The sequence below is a fragment of the Gallus gallus genome, chromosome 1, assembly GCF_016699485.2.
Source record: "Gallus gallus isolate bGalGal1 chromosome 1, bGalGal1.mat.broiler.GRCg7b, whole genome shotgun sequence".
Taxonomy (NCBI): domain Eukaryota; kingdom Metazoa; phylum Chordata; class Aves; order Galliformes; family Phasianidae; genus Gallus; species Gallus gallus.
The window spans coordinates 121565071-121578667 of NC_052532.1; the positions used below are offsets into that span (position 1 = coordinate 121565071).

Sequence of the window (13597 nt, forward strand, 5' to 3'; positions counted from 1 at the left end):
AATATTGAACTTACAGAAAGTATCCTTCTGAGTTTTTAGAAATTATATCTACTTCAGCAGGAGACCAAACTGTAGCATGCATGTACATTTAATGAAAAATCTAGGTTTAGTATTTAGTATTTGCAGTGTTATCACTCTTCAGAATCTTAGAGATAATTTTTGGCAGTTCTGTTCTTGTACCAACACCCTAAATGAGGCAGTACTCCTAATGATGCTAAGATAAAGCAGAGTTTGGGCTGTGGCTGTGAGAGAGGTAATTAAATTCTGGTTTACTGCATACCTTAAACTTGCTTCTTGTTGCTTTGCGATGTAGAGGATTCAAGAGAGCTGCAAGAGTCATTTGCTAAAAGGATCAGAAACCAGAGAGAAAAGCAATGTTCTGTTTGTCAGTAGGAGTATGCCATCTGCCAAGTGTAATCTATTAAGATGGAATGGATGCTAGCAAAAGGCTGTGGAACTCCCTTCATTGCACATTTTGCATGCAATTGTTGTAAAACCAGCAGGGATTTCATGTTTCTTTTTCACTCAAATGTCTGTTTTCATTATTATTTAGACATTTACAATTTAAACTTTAAAGTTTATAAGGTATTTCTAGTTGAGGAATATTCAGTATGAATCCTGAATAGACTTAGGTAGCAGTAAATTAAAAGAAACTAATAATGATTTTAAAAAAGACAGAAAGCTGGAGTGAGATGAAAAGTGTCCTGTTACAGTTTTCCACATGAAAAGTTTTTGAGTTTTAAGTTTTTCAGTTTTAAATTATTAGCCATATTTGTAATTAGTTTGAGCAGTGCATTAGTATTAGGTTTTTTGTTGTATTTTCAGGGAAACTTTATGGAGATGAAATGTTTGTGGAGGAACGACACAGGCATCGATATGAGGTAAGCACTGCTAATGGACTTTGTGCTCAAAACTTAAAGCTTAAACAAACTGTTTCACTTGGTAGACGTGATTCTCGTTAAAGCCAGTGGGAGATTTCTTACGTAACCATAGAACAAGATTTACTGATGTTTAGATTGTAAGGAACTTTCATGCTTTGGTCCAGCTAGGTAGATGCTTGGAGCTGAGCTAACTTGGAAATTAGATCAGACTTCTCAAGGTTTTGTCCTGTCTTGCTTTGAAATTCTTTTGAGAGTGAGATTGCTCAATATCTTTGGACAATTTGTTCCAACGCTTAACCATTTATTGTGAGCTATGTTTCCTTTATATCTACCAGGAAACTTCTTTGGTTGGTTTGTGTCTTTTATGTCTTGCTCTTCTGCTTTGCACCTCTGAGCAGAGTCTGGCTACATCTTCTTTATACCATTCCATTAGATAGCTGAACTCAACAACCAGCTGCACACTTCGCCTTCTCTTTTCCAGGTTGAACAAACTTAGCTCCTTCAATCTCTTCTGTGTTATATGTGCTTCAGTCCCTTAAATGTCCCGGTGGACATGCCATAGACTTCACAGTATTTTGTTAACATCTTTCTTGTGCTGAGTGGCCTGAAACTGGACACGGTATTGCAGAGGTGTTATTACAAGTGTTAAAGAAAGGGGAATAGTGTAGTGTACTCCCTTAAAAAGATTGTTTCTTAGAGTGTTTTTAACCGCTTACCTGACTTGACTTTCTATGAGATATTTGAAAGGTATAGGTTTATAATCTTTAAGTGTATTGCTTCTGGGCTGACTGGGTTTAGATTATGCTCAGAAAGTCCATATTCTTCCATACTCTAAACACAGTCAGACTTCAGGCATCTGTAACTTAGAGGCTAATCCAGATCACTTGCTTCCTAGCAATTATCCCAGTTCTACAGGCCTCTGGTATAGGTCCTCTTCAGTGTTTGAGAACATCTGAGCAAAGGCATTTCTGTGTGTTCAAAATGCTATTATCTAGGGGGACTGACAGTAGCTGGGCATGCTGTGTTCAGAAATGATTCAGAAAGCACTTGTCTCCTCAAGTATCTCCAAAGGGGCCTAAACTGTGAGATGTTTGCATGATAAAATCTGCTTCAAACAGTGCTAAGTTTCCTTAGAAAGCTGAGAGGAGATTGCAGTGGTGGTGAGAGTGTTCAGTTTGAATATTAATGGAGTAGGTAGAACATCACCAAGGAGATAAAACAGTTTGTTCTAGAGCTCCTGTTAGGGTGATTTTTGAATGACAGCTTATGCCATAGACAATTGAACTGAACAGCCTTTCCCTTGCTATGGTCAGCCATTTCAGAAATGAGGAATGCTTGCTCTTCAGGTTCAGGAGGATAGTGAGCAAAAGGGAGCCTGGCTTTAATCTTTAGTTTGTATTTATTGTTAAGTTTTTAAGTTACTGACTCATCTTATGTTAATGTAAGCATGACTATTTTTGGAAAGTTTCTATCTGAGAATCAACAAAGAAAGCAAAAAATTCTCAGCTTTTTTTCCAAATATTTTTGTTCTTGCATATATAATAAAAGCATTATAGTAATATCAAAAAGTTGCATCAAAGAATAAATAGAACTACAACTACTGTCTTCAATATTTCAGGTGAACCCAGAATTAACTCACTGCTTTGAAGAGAAAGGTTTGAAATTTGTTGGCCATGATACAGAAGGAAACAGAATGGAAATGATTGAACTGGAGAGTAAGTGTCTCACTCATCTGTAGTACTTTCTGTATCTGTTAAAACTATGCAAACTATAGGTAGGTAAATGGCAAGTAGGTCAGTACTTAGCTGTCAAAACAGCCAGGATCATGTTAGGAATTACTGTTGAGTCCACTTGTGTATAATAATAAATTAAGATTCATAGGCTTTTAAGAGCCGCTGTCTTACACTTCTCCTCAGGGATTTTGCATGAATCAGGTTATCAGAGAGATACATACTGTTTCTGCAAAATATTGTAATTCTAGCTCAGTGCTATGTGGAATCACAATGAATTTGGGAGGTTATCTATTCCAACCCTCTGTTCAAAACAGCTACCTTCAATCAGGCTGCTAAGAGCCATATCCAGTCAAGTTTTGGTTGTCTCCAAATATGCAACTGGTTGGACTTCTTCTTGCCACTGTTCTTTGAACCCAACAGTCTAGCCATTTTTAAGACGTTTTGTAGTTTACCCATTCCTTCCATAGCTCCCAGTTTGGTTGCTATGAAACCATGTTAAAAGTCTTGCTAAAGTCAGGATAAAGGAGAGCTACAGCTCTTCTCTCATCCAGAGCCTGATTGTTTCTAATTCCTTTCCTGTCCTTTGTGTGTCTGAAAATGGATTGGAGTAGCTTTTATTTTATAATCTTGCTGTAAACCATGTTGAGGTTGACTGTACTGTAGTTCCTTAGATTCATGATTCTTGTCTTTCTTAAAGATGGGATTGATGACTATCTTTTTCCAGCCATCAGGGACCTGCCTTGATCATGTTGGCCTTTTAAAGGTGAACAACAGCTTTGTGATTACATTGGCCTTAATTACCCTCAGATATTCTTAGTCAGGTCTCAATAACTTGTTCATTTTGTCTGAGTTGTATACATGCAATATAACCAAACTAAAAAACCTCTCTGTACAAACATGAAATCCCCATCTTTGCGAACAGAGACCTTCTAAACTTGACTAAGTGAAGTTGTCAGTAGCCTGATTTAATTTTCAAGTTGACCCTGCTTTGAGCAGGAGGTAGGACTAGAGACTGAAGTAACTTCCAAACTCAATTTGCGTCTCCTTCAACTACCCTCATTTAGAATCAGAAAAAAAATGGGGTATGAAAATCACATAGAAGGGAAACTCCTGTCTTTCACAGAATTGTTTCATGTAAATAAAAAGGCTTAATTCTGTGGAAATCTGATAGGATTGGTCTACTACACCAAGTATGGCTAAATGCCTTTTCTAAACGATTTCAAAATGAAAAGGAGCTGTGCTGCTGCTTTTATTGTTGTTGAATGAATGTTGTTGTATGAACAAAGTTCAGTTCATAGAGACAGTCTCTTTTGCTTTTGCTTGAATCCTTCACTAATTCCCTTCTGTTAAGTCACCATTGTCTAGACAAGTATCAGACTCCTGGATATGAGGACTACCTTACAAGCTTTTTTTTTTTTTAAGTGACCTCAAATGCCATTGACTTAGATAAGCATGCACAAAAATTTATTATAAGACCACACTATCATTCTATGGAGTGCTATTTCTGACGAGATGTTTCTGAGAATTCTTTTTATACTCCATAGTATATTGAAGAACATTCTTGTCATTTTGAACCAGGGTTTGAATATAGACATCTATTTGTAATATCAAGCAACTGTACCATAGAGAGTAAACTCAGAGCAAAAAATACATACGAATTCATTAACTCTTAATTGTCATGATATTCTTTGTTTAATTTGTTCCCAATAGATTAATTTTCTTATGCAAGCTGATGGCTGTTTGGGAGACTATTTTATCTGTCCTGCATGAAACAACTTTTATAAAGAGCATCATTAAATAAATCAGGCAGGATTTTTAAATTGCATGTTGATGTAAAAAAAAAAAAAAAAAAAAAAAAAAAAAAAAAAAAAAGAAAGCAGCAGTAAAACCTGGAATTATTTCACAATGGTCTGCAAGGAGACTGATTACTAAAGAAGAAAAACAGTCATCATAGAGAGGAGGGTGGGTTGAAGCAGAAGCAGAGAAATAACAGTATACCAGATAGCTTAGGCAAAGCTTTTAGGAAAACATCCCCACAGGAATTATTTGATGCTTTGTCTTTTGTTACTTTAAAGAACTAAATTGCATAGTAGAGAGAGAGAAATTTGGGGATAAATTTAGGATCTCAGATTCTTTTTTTATGGCATAGCAAAAAGCAGTATGCTTGCTTATATTGTTTATCTGCAGAGAATAAAAACACCTGCTTTCTTGTTATCGCTTATTCTGTATGGCAGAGAAGTCCCTGGAATGTTTCAGATTGTTTTGGAACTTGGACAATCAGAGAAGATCTATGCTTACTTTCATCTTGTGTCCTGGTCATAGAAATGGTTAATGTTAGCTCCTTTAAACTGATGTTTAGAGAAGGAACTTGTTTTCCCCAATTTTCGGTGCATGTTGCTTCCATGTTCATCTCTTAGTGTGAAAATAGTTGCTGTATTGTAGTGCCTACTGTTTTATGAACTATTTTATTTTCCCCTTAGATGTGTGTAGATGCATATTCTGAATATGCAAGCATAAATATAAATTTTGGATACCAGAACACTAGGAAAAAAGCATGCAAAATGGCTAAATGATGGTTGCCTACATAGCGTTGTTTTCTCCTGTATGTGTCTGTACATATAATCCAGCTTTTAATTACATTGTTGGGCACATTAAGGTTGAATCACAGGATGATTTTTCATTAATTTGCTTTACTAACCCTTTGCCAACATTGTCAGTTGCTTTCCATGGAAAAAAAAAAAAAAAATGTTGAGGTTACCACCCTTAACTTCACACGTGCTGATCTGGTTTCTTGACTCCTATGTGATATCTTCTTATTCCAACAGTTGTTCTAGTATCCTCCTCTTGGATCTTTTCATTTTCTTTATGATATCTGTCTTCTAGATCACCCATATTTTGTGGGAGTTCAATTCCACCCGGAGTTTTCCTCAAGACCTATGAAACCTTCACCTCCATACCTTGGGCTGTTGCTTGCAGCAACCGGAACGCTTAACGCATACTTGCAGCGTGGATGTAAATTGTCTCCAAGGTAATCTTTCTTCCTTATTTGCCTGCAGTTTCACAGTCATGTTATTGGAGGGAGGACTATTCCATCCATCAGCTCAGAAGATCAGGAAAGGAAAATGAATTCTTCATATACTGATATCTTTATTCCTGCATATGCTCAGCATAAACTCTAGTGTAAATGTGTCTATAAACAGTGTATTCCTTCTCTTCCTCATTTACAGAGGCTCTGAAGGCTACAGTTTGATCCATATGTTACAACCAGAATGAAGTAGAAAAAAAAAACCTTTAGTAAAGCAAAGTGAAGCTAATTTTGCTTTTTGGCCTACTCTGTTAACTTATAATGAAATGAAATTCTTACCCAGTTGTGTTTTAATGGCTGCAGAAATAAAACAGAAAGCCCTGCCCAGAGAAAGCGAGCACTGGAAAAGGAAAACGCTTTAAGGCTAAAATAGGAGCATTTGCACAGGAAGAACTTTCAGGAGGGAATTTAATTGCTCAGTACAGCACAGCCGCTCTCCACCTGCTGAGTGGAAAGGATTTCTAATTTAAACCTTTAGACCTCAGAATAGTAACAATGTCATTGACCAATAAAGCTAAGACGTCATAACAAGACTTTGCATCAAATTTGAGGAGACAATTTTCTGTGCACCTCACCCTATACTGGCTACCTGAGTTGTAGTTGTGCTGTTGACTGCCACAGAGATGTAAAACAAAACCAAGCAAATAAAAAAGAATCCACCAAAAAAAACCACAAAAAAACATACAAAGCATCAAAGACAGTTTTGAAATAATCATCACAAGTCGTTTTGTACAGTCACTTAGAGAATATGCACTCTTAAGTCAAGTAGCTTATCCTAATGGTTGAGTGCTTTAGAGGCATTATACCCTAGAAGTGCTTGTTTCCAATGACTGGTAAGAAGCTGGTGATATCATGCCTAGATGAAGATGTCTTGATGCTGTATGAATGGAATCCCATGCATGAGACTCAGCTGAAGTGGGAACTTTTATCTGACCCAGATACATTCTGGCCTCTTGGTTGTAGGTTTTGTTATTCTGTGTCCTAATGAAAATGTTATCCCAGGTCCAGTTATGTGAGTGCAGAAGTCTGGCATGTTGGAAGTGAGGAGATTTGGTATGTGATGAAGGGATTCTTTTTACTGAATTGTGTTTTATGGAAGCATAGAATCATATGCTGATGGTGGATAGTACTGTTCTATAGAGACAAAAGCTTGAAAATATGCATTGAGGAACAGAGGTGACTGCAATTGTAACCACTGCACAAAGTTTTAGTAGCTGTAATTTTAATCATTCAGATTTTTGTGTGTGTGAGGTAAATAATAATTGATAGATTTGTTTTTACTAGGCTCTAGAAAGCTTCTAACAGTTATTTCAAACATCCACAGCCTATACTAAATGTAATTACATTTATCTTTAATTTGCATTGATGAAGAAGTGCACTTAGCTTAGCTCCTGCCTTTGCTGGGATAGCATTACTGTGACAGATGTTTAAATCGCTTACATTTCTGGAAAAGGATTTTTTGGTCAGTTACACATTAAAAAAAAAATAAAAATGAAAAATGTTCCTCTGAAACTGTGTTAACTACTTAGTTTTCAAAGGAATTTGAAAGGCTTTTCCAAGTGGAACAAATATAACTTAGAAGGAGTACCCATTTTTACAGTTTCCCGTGTTTTGTGAGAAAAGCATGGAAAGCAGGCAGTTCAGAGCTTATGAGCAGATTATTGAGAAATATAGATTTAAAGTTGCTTGTGATTTCTAGTAGTTTTGCAGCTGAAACTGGTTGCTGAGGTATGGCGTTATGGCACTCTATCAGTAGCCCTGGTACCCCTGACTTTCAGCTGCCTTCCATATCATACTGGATCTTTTATCTTGTCTCCTTCCATGCGTTAGACTGCATAGCAAACTGTGATGATACTTCGGTCCGTAGAACAGAAACCTCTGAAATGGGCATGGATTTGGTAATAATGGACAACATGTGGGGAGAAAGCTGATTTTATTCCTTATGTTGTGAAAAGACAGGGATCTGAGGAAGAGTACTGAAACAAAGCAAAAACCCATAATGTAGTTTCTCAACAGAGAATGTTGGCTAACTCCACTCTGACTATATGTGTACTGCAACTCTTCTTGCAATTCACTGCAAAGCAAAATACAAACTAGGTACTGTATTTCCTTCAACTGTGGCTAGATTAGAAAAGGATTGAAGTGACTACAGTTCATCTCTACACGATCAGTGGACTGTCTTAAAAGACTGAAATGATTGACTAGATGTAGTGATGCTGCATACTCAGTGTTTTGTTCTGATTTTCTCTTGGTCTGATGTATAAATATAAGGCCCTGTGAGGCCGGGCTTATTTATTTTTCCTCCTTCCACTTTCATAGCCAGCTCATTTAGGTAAGGTTTATACGTCACACATAATAGTAGTAGATATGAGCACAAAGTATCCATTTCATTTTTGTGTTTAATGTCTGTGTAGCAACTCAGTGTAATCTGAAAAGAAGCACATGTTTCTTCTTGAGAGGTAGTGATTGTTTGGAGTTTTTCTTCAGATTATTTATTAGCTGAATATGGCTTATATCACAGTGAATCTTATGAACTTGATATCATTTGAGGATATAGTTCACAGGCCTAGATATGCTAAGATTCACGTGTGCCTGTTTGCAGCTTATCTCTTGAAGAGGGTTCAGGTTTTATGGGAGCCTAAGTTGTTAACGCAATGCCACAGCTATCTGGGGATGCTTAGAGAAAAGATTCAAATAGCGAAAACTGTGAGAATGACAGTTATTGAATCTGAAACCCAAGGGTTGACCATTACCCAGGTATTTGCGTTGCCTCGCTTGCCACTGTGGTCTGCCTGTTAAAAACAAAACTGACTTATACCCAACAGGACTCTAAATTAGGAGAGAGTGTGGGGTGCTACTACAAAATAGTCAAGAACGTGGTAACCAGAGCCCTTCATTGCGATGTGGAATCAAATGTTGTACTGTACCGTTTTTCTCCTAGGGATGAACTTGGGCTCTTCTCCATTCACCTTATTGGTGCTTAAGCATTTTTACTTAGATTTCCAGAGGCCTTGTAAAGATATCGGGAGCTCTTGCACATGTTTTTGTCATGCCACTAGGCAGCAGAGCTAATAAAAATAAAATGTAATGGAACTCTTCTCTGGAGGTTTTGGGCTTAAACCAGAGTTATCATGAAACTGCACGCCTGTCTGCAATCAGCAATTTTACTCTGTGTTCTGTAGACAATTTTTTGCTATTTTGCTTTGATGTGAAAATGTAATCATGTTTTAATAATACTGAATTTTTATTCCATGTGTTTCCATGGGTACTTTCAGAAAGAAGTAAGTACAGTGTCAGTGATGTTGTGTTTGTGTGTGTGCATCTGGCATGCTTGATCATACTGTTAACAACACTTTCCTCACTTGAACTGTGTAATTGTTTGCCAGCTGGTGGAATGGTCAAATTGAGCATTTGTAGTTAGCCTGATATGACACACTCCTTACAAGAGTTGCATCAACGACATGAATGTCTTGCAAAGAAAAGGCAGAATGCTGTAGATAAAGTTTTAATACTTGTTTGAGCAGTTGGAATATCTACCTTGGCTTTTACAAAAGTTACTACAGTGATTTGCTGTAATTGTGGAGGTCTTTCCAAGTAGTCAGAAGTAGAAATCAAATGAGATGGCAGCTGGTTCCATTCCTCTTGTTGCACTCTGTTCAAATGGCTGACTTAATCTTTGATTGTGTTTTTGCAAAGTGGAGAGAGTGAACTTCAGGCTCGAAAGCAGTACTCATTAATAAGCACCAGCACGACTGAGTGCAGTTCATTTACCGTTCCTCATTATAGTTTACATCGAAATCTCTAACTATGGGATGACATAGTTCCCCTTGAAACACTACAGTGACTGAAGATCAACTGATAAGGTTGTGTCCTGGTAGGTCATAGGCTGTTTATGTGCTTGATGGCCCAGTGGGAGATCCGAACCTGAGGTAGGGGGTTATGTGACTGAGGTTCTGTTGGCTTAGCGATAAAGTTGTGTGATAAGAGCCTGATGTGGCAAGGCAGTTGTGCAGTGGCTGGAGCAGACATGCTACCCAATGCTGGTAGTGGTGCTCCCACATAAATGAGGTTAGAGATCCCCACCTGTATTCTGTTAACCGTATGCTACTCTCTGCAGTATCACAGAACTGGCCAGCGCTATTACTGTTCACACATGCTCATCAGTTCCCTGGGCTCCCTTTGCTGACTTTCAAGCTTGGGAGATTCATATATGTGGAAAGCAAACTGTAGAGGTGAAGCATGGTATGGGGGGACGCAAGTCAGGAGACTTTTGTGAAGAGGTGCATTTTGTGCACAGTTAAGATAAACCTTGAGACCTGATAGATATCACTGAATAGATTCTTCAAAATCCTGTCCAGCTGGCTACGAATGTGGTTTGTGGGCACTTCTTTCTTTCAGTCATTGTGGTGATTCCTGTCCTTCACTGTTTCCTCGTTCTAGCCACTTATAAAATGATCACTTGCATGGCAGCTTGTTCTGTAAAAAAAAGAATCTACTTCTCTCAAGACAGAGCGGAAGGGGATAACACCTAAAGAAAAAGTGTCAGAATAATCCTTGGTGAAAATACAAGAGTACTGAGAATCATAATTTAAGTTTAAATAGAAGATTTCTGGGTAAATACTGTTAACTTCTCTCTTGGTTGAAATATAATTTTCTTTATCCTAAAGGAGGAATTTCTTTTAGTCTAACACTGGATACCTGTTATTCTCCATGCTGTTGATCATAATCGCATGTGTGCAGCACCAGCAAACTGTAGAATGAGCGCACAGTATCCAAGCAGGAAAAAAAAAAGCACAAATTGAATATCCTGTTTATATGGCGGAACATTGTTACTCATCGGTCCCTAGACTTCAATCTTAAGCCGATTCCTGTAGAGGAATACATTCTAAAATACCGGAATTGAGCATTAGTTTAAAATAGTTTTCTGGAAATGGGATACATTTGAGGAAAGTGTTTGTCATATGCATCATCTGTGTGGGAGGGCTTGGAGTCAAACTTGTATCGCTGTATGTGTTTTCCAACTATGTATTGCTTTTAACAGTGAAAGCTACAGTGACCTCAGTGATGACAGCTCTCCAGAGAAAGAGTTTCCTAAATCAGAAACAAGCTAAAATGGTTGTATGAGAGCACAGAAATGGACAATGCTACTGAGGTAAAATGAATCGTTTTGATACTGCTTTATGATGTTTATTTGTTCTTTACTACGGGAGACAGAGTTACCTTGATTCTCCCTTTTGTTTCAAATCCCATTTGAGAGCTCGTGTTTTCTTCCTTGCCTGCAGCACTTAATTGTTCTCCTTTTCTTCTGCTTAACCCTGCAATTACGTTATTAAAGTCTGCTAAGTGTTTTGAGTACAGCTTATAGGTAGGATGCTGTACAAAATCAAGTTGTGTTAGTGTTTGATGATACAATGAAAGTACATTCAAAAATTTTCTTTTCTGTTACTTCAGTTTGCAGGTATGGATCATTTTGAGTACACTGTGTTGACATGACTTTTTATTTTGTCTTAATATTTATCTGTAATTTTGTTTGTTGCCTTGTTATGTAACAAATGTATCCCAAGATAAATAGTTGGATTTAATCTGTGTAGTGATAGGTACACAAAAAAGGTTTTATGAAACTGTAGCATTGTTTGCTGCAGTGATGCTTATTGTAGGTCTGCTTGTTTCTTTCACTTATGAGGTGGTAGCCATAAACTCCTTTTCAGTTTGGAGATCAGATTTTCTGTGAGCCACCTGACCAACGCAGAATCTGGGTGTAAATCTTAATCTTACTTAATTTTCTCAACACATTAATCTGAGTTGTGGCTGGTGTGGTACTCTCATCCACGTGTACATTGACATTTTTCAGTATTTCAGAGCACTTCTGTAAGCAGAATAGAACTTCCCCTCCTGTGATTTTATTCCACTCGTGTGGTATAGTTACTAAGCAGCTGTGCTTAATTACTAAACAAGTGATTAAGGCTGCATATGAATGATGCATTTCCATGACTGATAAATTACTGGTATGAGGTGCTAGAAATTGCATTATTTTTTTTCTGTGACTTTTAATTTTATTCTTTCCTCTCATATATCACATGTTAAAAATGAATAATACATCTTATATTATGACAAAGGAGAACACAATGTTTAGTGATTCCACGATCTAATCCATTCAGATACCATAGTGAAGTGTGTCTTAGAATGACCAAAAAATAAGTATACATAATGTTCCTTTTTCACTCTTGCCCACATCCTTCTTACCTCCAAACATAATTATAGCTCTATTTCTTTAGACTGTATAGTACAGGACAGGCCCTTTAGCTTTGATCTTGCTTTTCTCAGAAGAATTTACGAATGATAATTCTCTGTTTACCACTGCACTTGTGACATTTTCAGTGCTTGGATGAATGTTCTTATGTGATGCTTTAAAGTAGTCAAGCTCATTTTCTTTGAACGTGTCACTAGTGGCTACCAAATGTATTCAGCGTAATTAATCTAAAAAGAAACAACTCATCCAGATATAAACAAAGGATAGAAGCATTGCCTCACTTTTTTCTTTCTTTTTTTTTTTTTCCCAATGGGGATGATTCTCCCCATTAATCAGAGCTGGATATGCATGTAGGTCATATTTAGTTGTTGTTTTTATTTATTTATTCTGTTTGACCTGTATGAAATTCATCTACCTATAGTACTTATCATAAAACTACTTTGGACCTGAGAGACTAACATAATCATGAATTAAGCTGAGTTAAACAAGACATGCTTTTAATCATTATTTTTTTCTTTTATTCTTTCTTCTCTCTTTATGTTACAGAAAGTTGGCGATAGGTCAATACTGAATAGAAGAAAATGAGGAAAGTGGGAAGAGTAAGCTGCTTGAGGTCCTCATAGTATCTCCTCCTGCACTGTTTTCAATAACTCTCTTTAGCAAAACCTGTTCTATATAAATGCTATTTTGCTTTAAAAAATGATATGAATTGTTGTGCACTCAGCTATTAATCATTATTGATCTTGTCCTGTATTTCAGAGTGATCTCAGGTGAGTATATGTTAGTTCACTAGTTCACAGTTATTTTTGCTTTAAGGAAAGATTTGAATGTTTCCATCTTAGGACAGTAAGAAAAAATATATATTCATTCTTCTGAATGAGGTAGGAATGCACAAAATACTTAAGGGGAAGTTGTTCTCTACTGTTCCTGGATAAAATGGTTTCAGGTTTGCTTCTCTGTTAAGCTTGTTGTGTATATGTATAAATTTTACTTTTTTGCTGTTCAGAATGTACAAATAAGAAATTGTTTTTCTGTCTTAGCTCTGTGATTGTAATAATTGATGTTGGATATGAATGTCTCTTCACTTTATAAGTGATTCCTTTTGACCACAGTTCAAGTTTATTTTCTGTTTTCCCTGAAAAATGTAATACCAAACATAATTCTGACCTACCAAGTTACAGAAGTTGATAGTTGAAGGTGCTTTTGTATTTACATTTTATAATAGAGAAAGAAAATATGCTCATATTTTAAAATGCAAGCTGTACACTTGCATGAAGATTGTAGAAGAACTATTCATAAACCTGGAGCGTAATCTGGGATCCAGCTGCGCAGTACTAATTTAAGTTCAGTAACTGAATGTAATGATGAATAAAAGTTTACTCTTGTTTTCTTGCATCCATCTATCCCTCCATTATCATACGGCTCATTTCCCCAGTAGAAGAATACTGTGCTTTCATTTAGAAATTACAAATTTACACCATTGTGTGACAAGCATAGGCTGCCCTTGCAAAGCCAGGACAGCAGCCAGAATCACTGAGACAATGAGATATGCTCTACTGTGTATAAGGTTGGATTTCATGAGCTGAATGGCAACAATGGAGCTGTCACAGAAGCTGAACCTGAAACTGGTGGGCCCAAATGCCTCGGG

General features: G+C 36.9%; 1 protein-coding gene across 5 annotated transcripts in view; it reads left to right on the top strand.

The window, feature by feature from the left end:
* The window catches only part of CTPS2 (CTP synthase 2), a 56298-nt gene extending 42954 nt beyond the window's left edge, over window positions 1–13344 (top strand). For 3 of the 5 annotated variants that reach the window (XM_015273154.4, XM_015273137.4, XM_015273145.4), the window contains exons 15-20: window positions 826–881; window positions 2500–2596; window positions 5498–5642; window positions 8975–8980; window positions 10741–10851; window positions 12496–13344. In XM_015273154.4, coding sequence (XP_015128640.1) covers window positions 826–881; window positions 2500–2596; window positions 5498–5642; window positions 8975–8980; window positions 10741–10810 — 374 coding nt within the window. In that variant the 3' untranslated portion in view covers window positions 10811–10851; window positions 12496–13344. The remainder of the gene's footprint in view (window positions 1–825; window positions 882–2499; window positions 2597–5497; window positions 5643–8974; window positions 8981–10740; window positions 10852–12495) is intronic. The other 2 variants (NM_001030807.2, XM_025149717.3) reach the window with 1 other exon arrangement.
* Window positions 13345–13597: the final 253 nt, after the last annotated feature.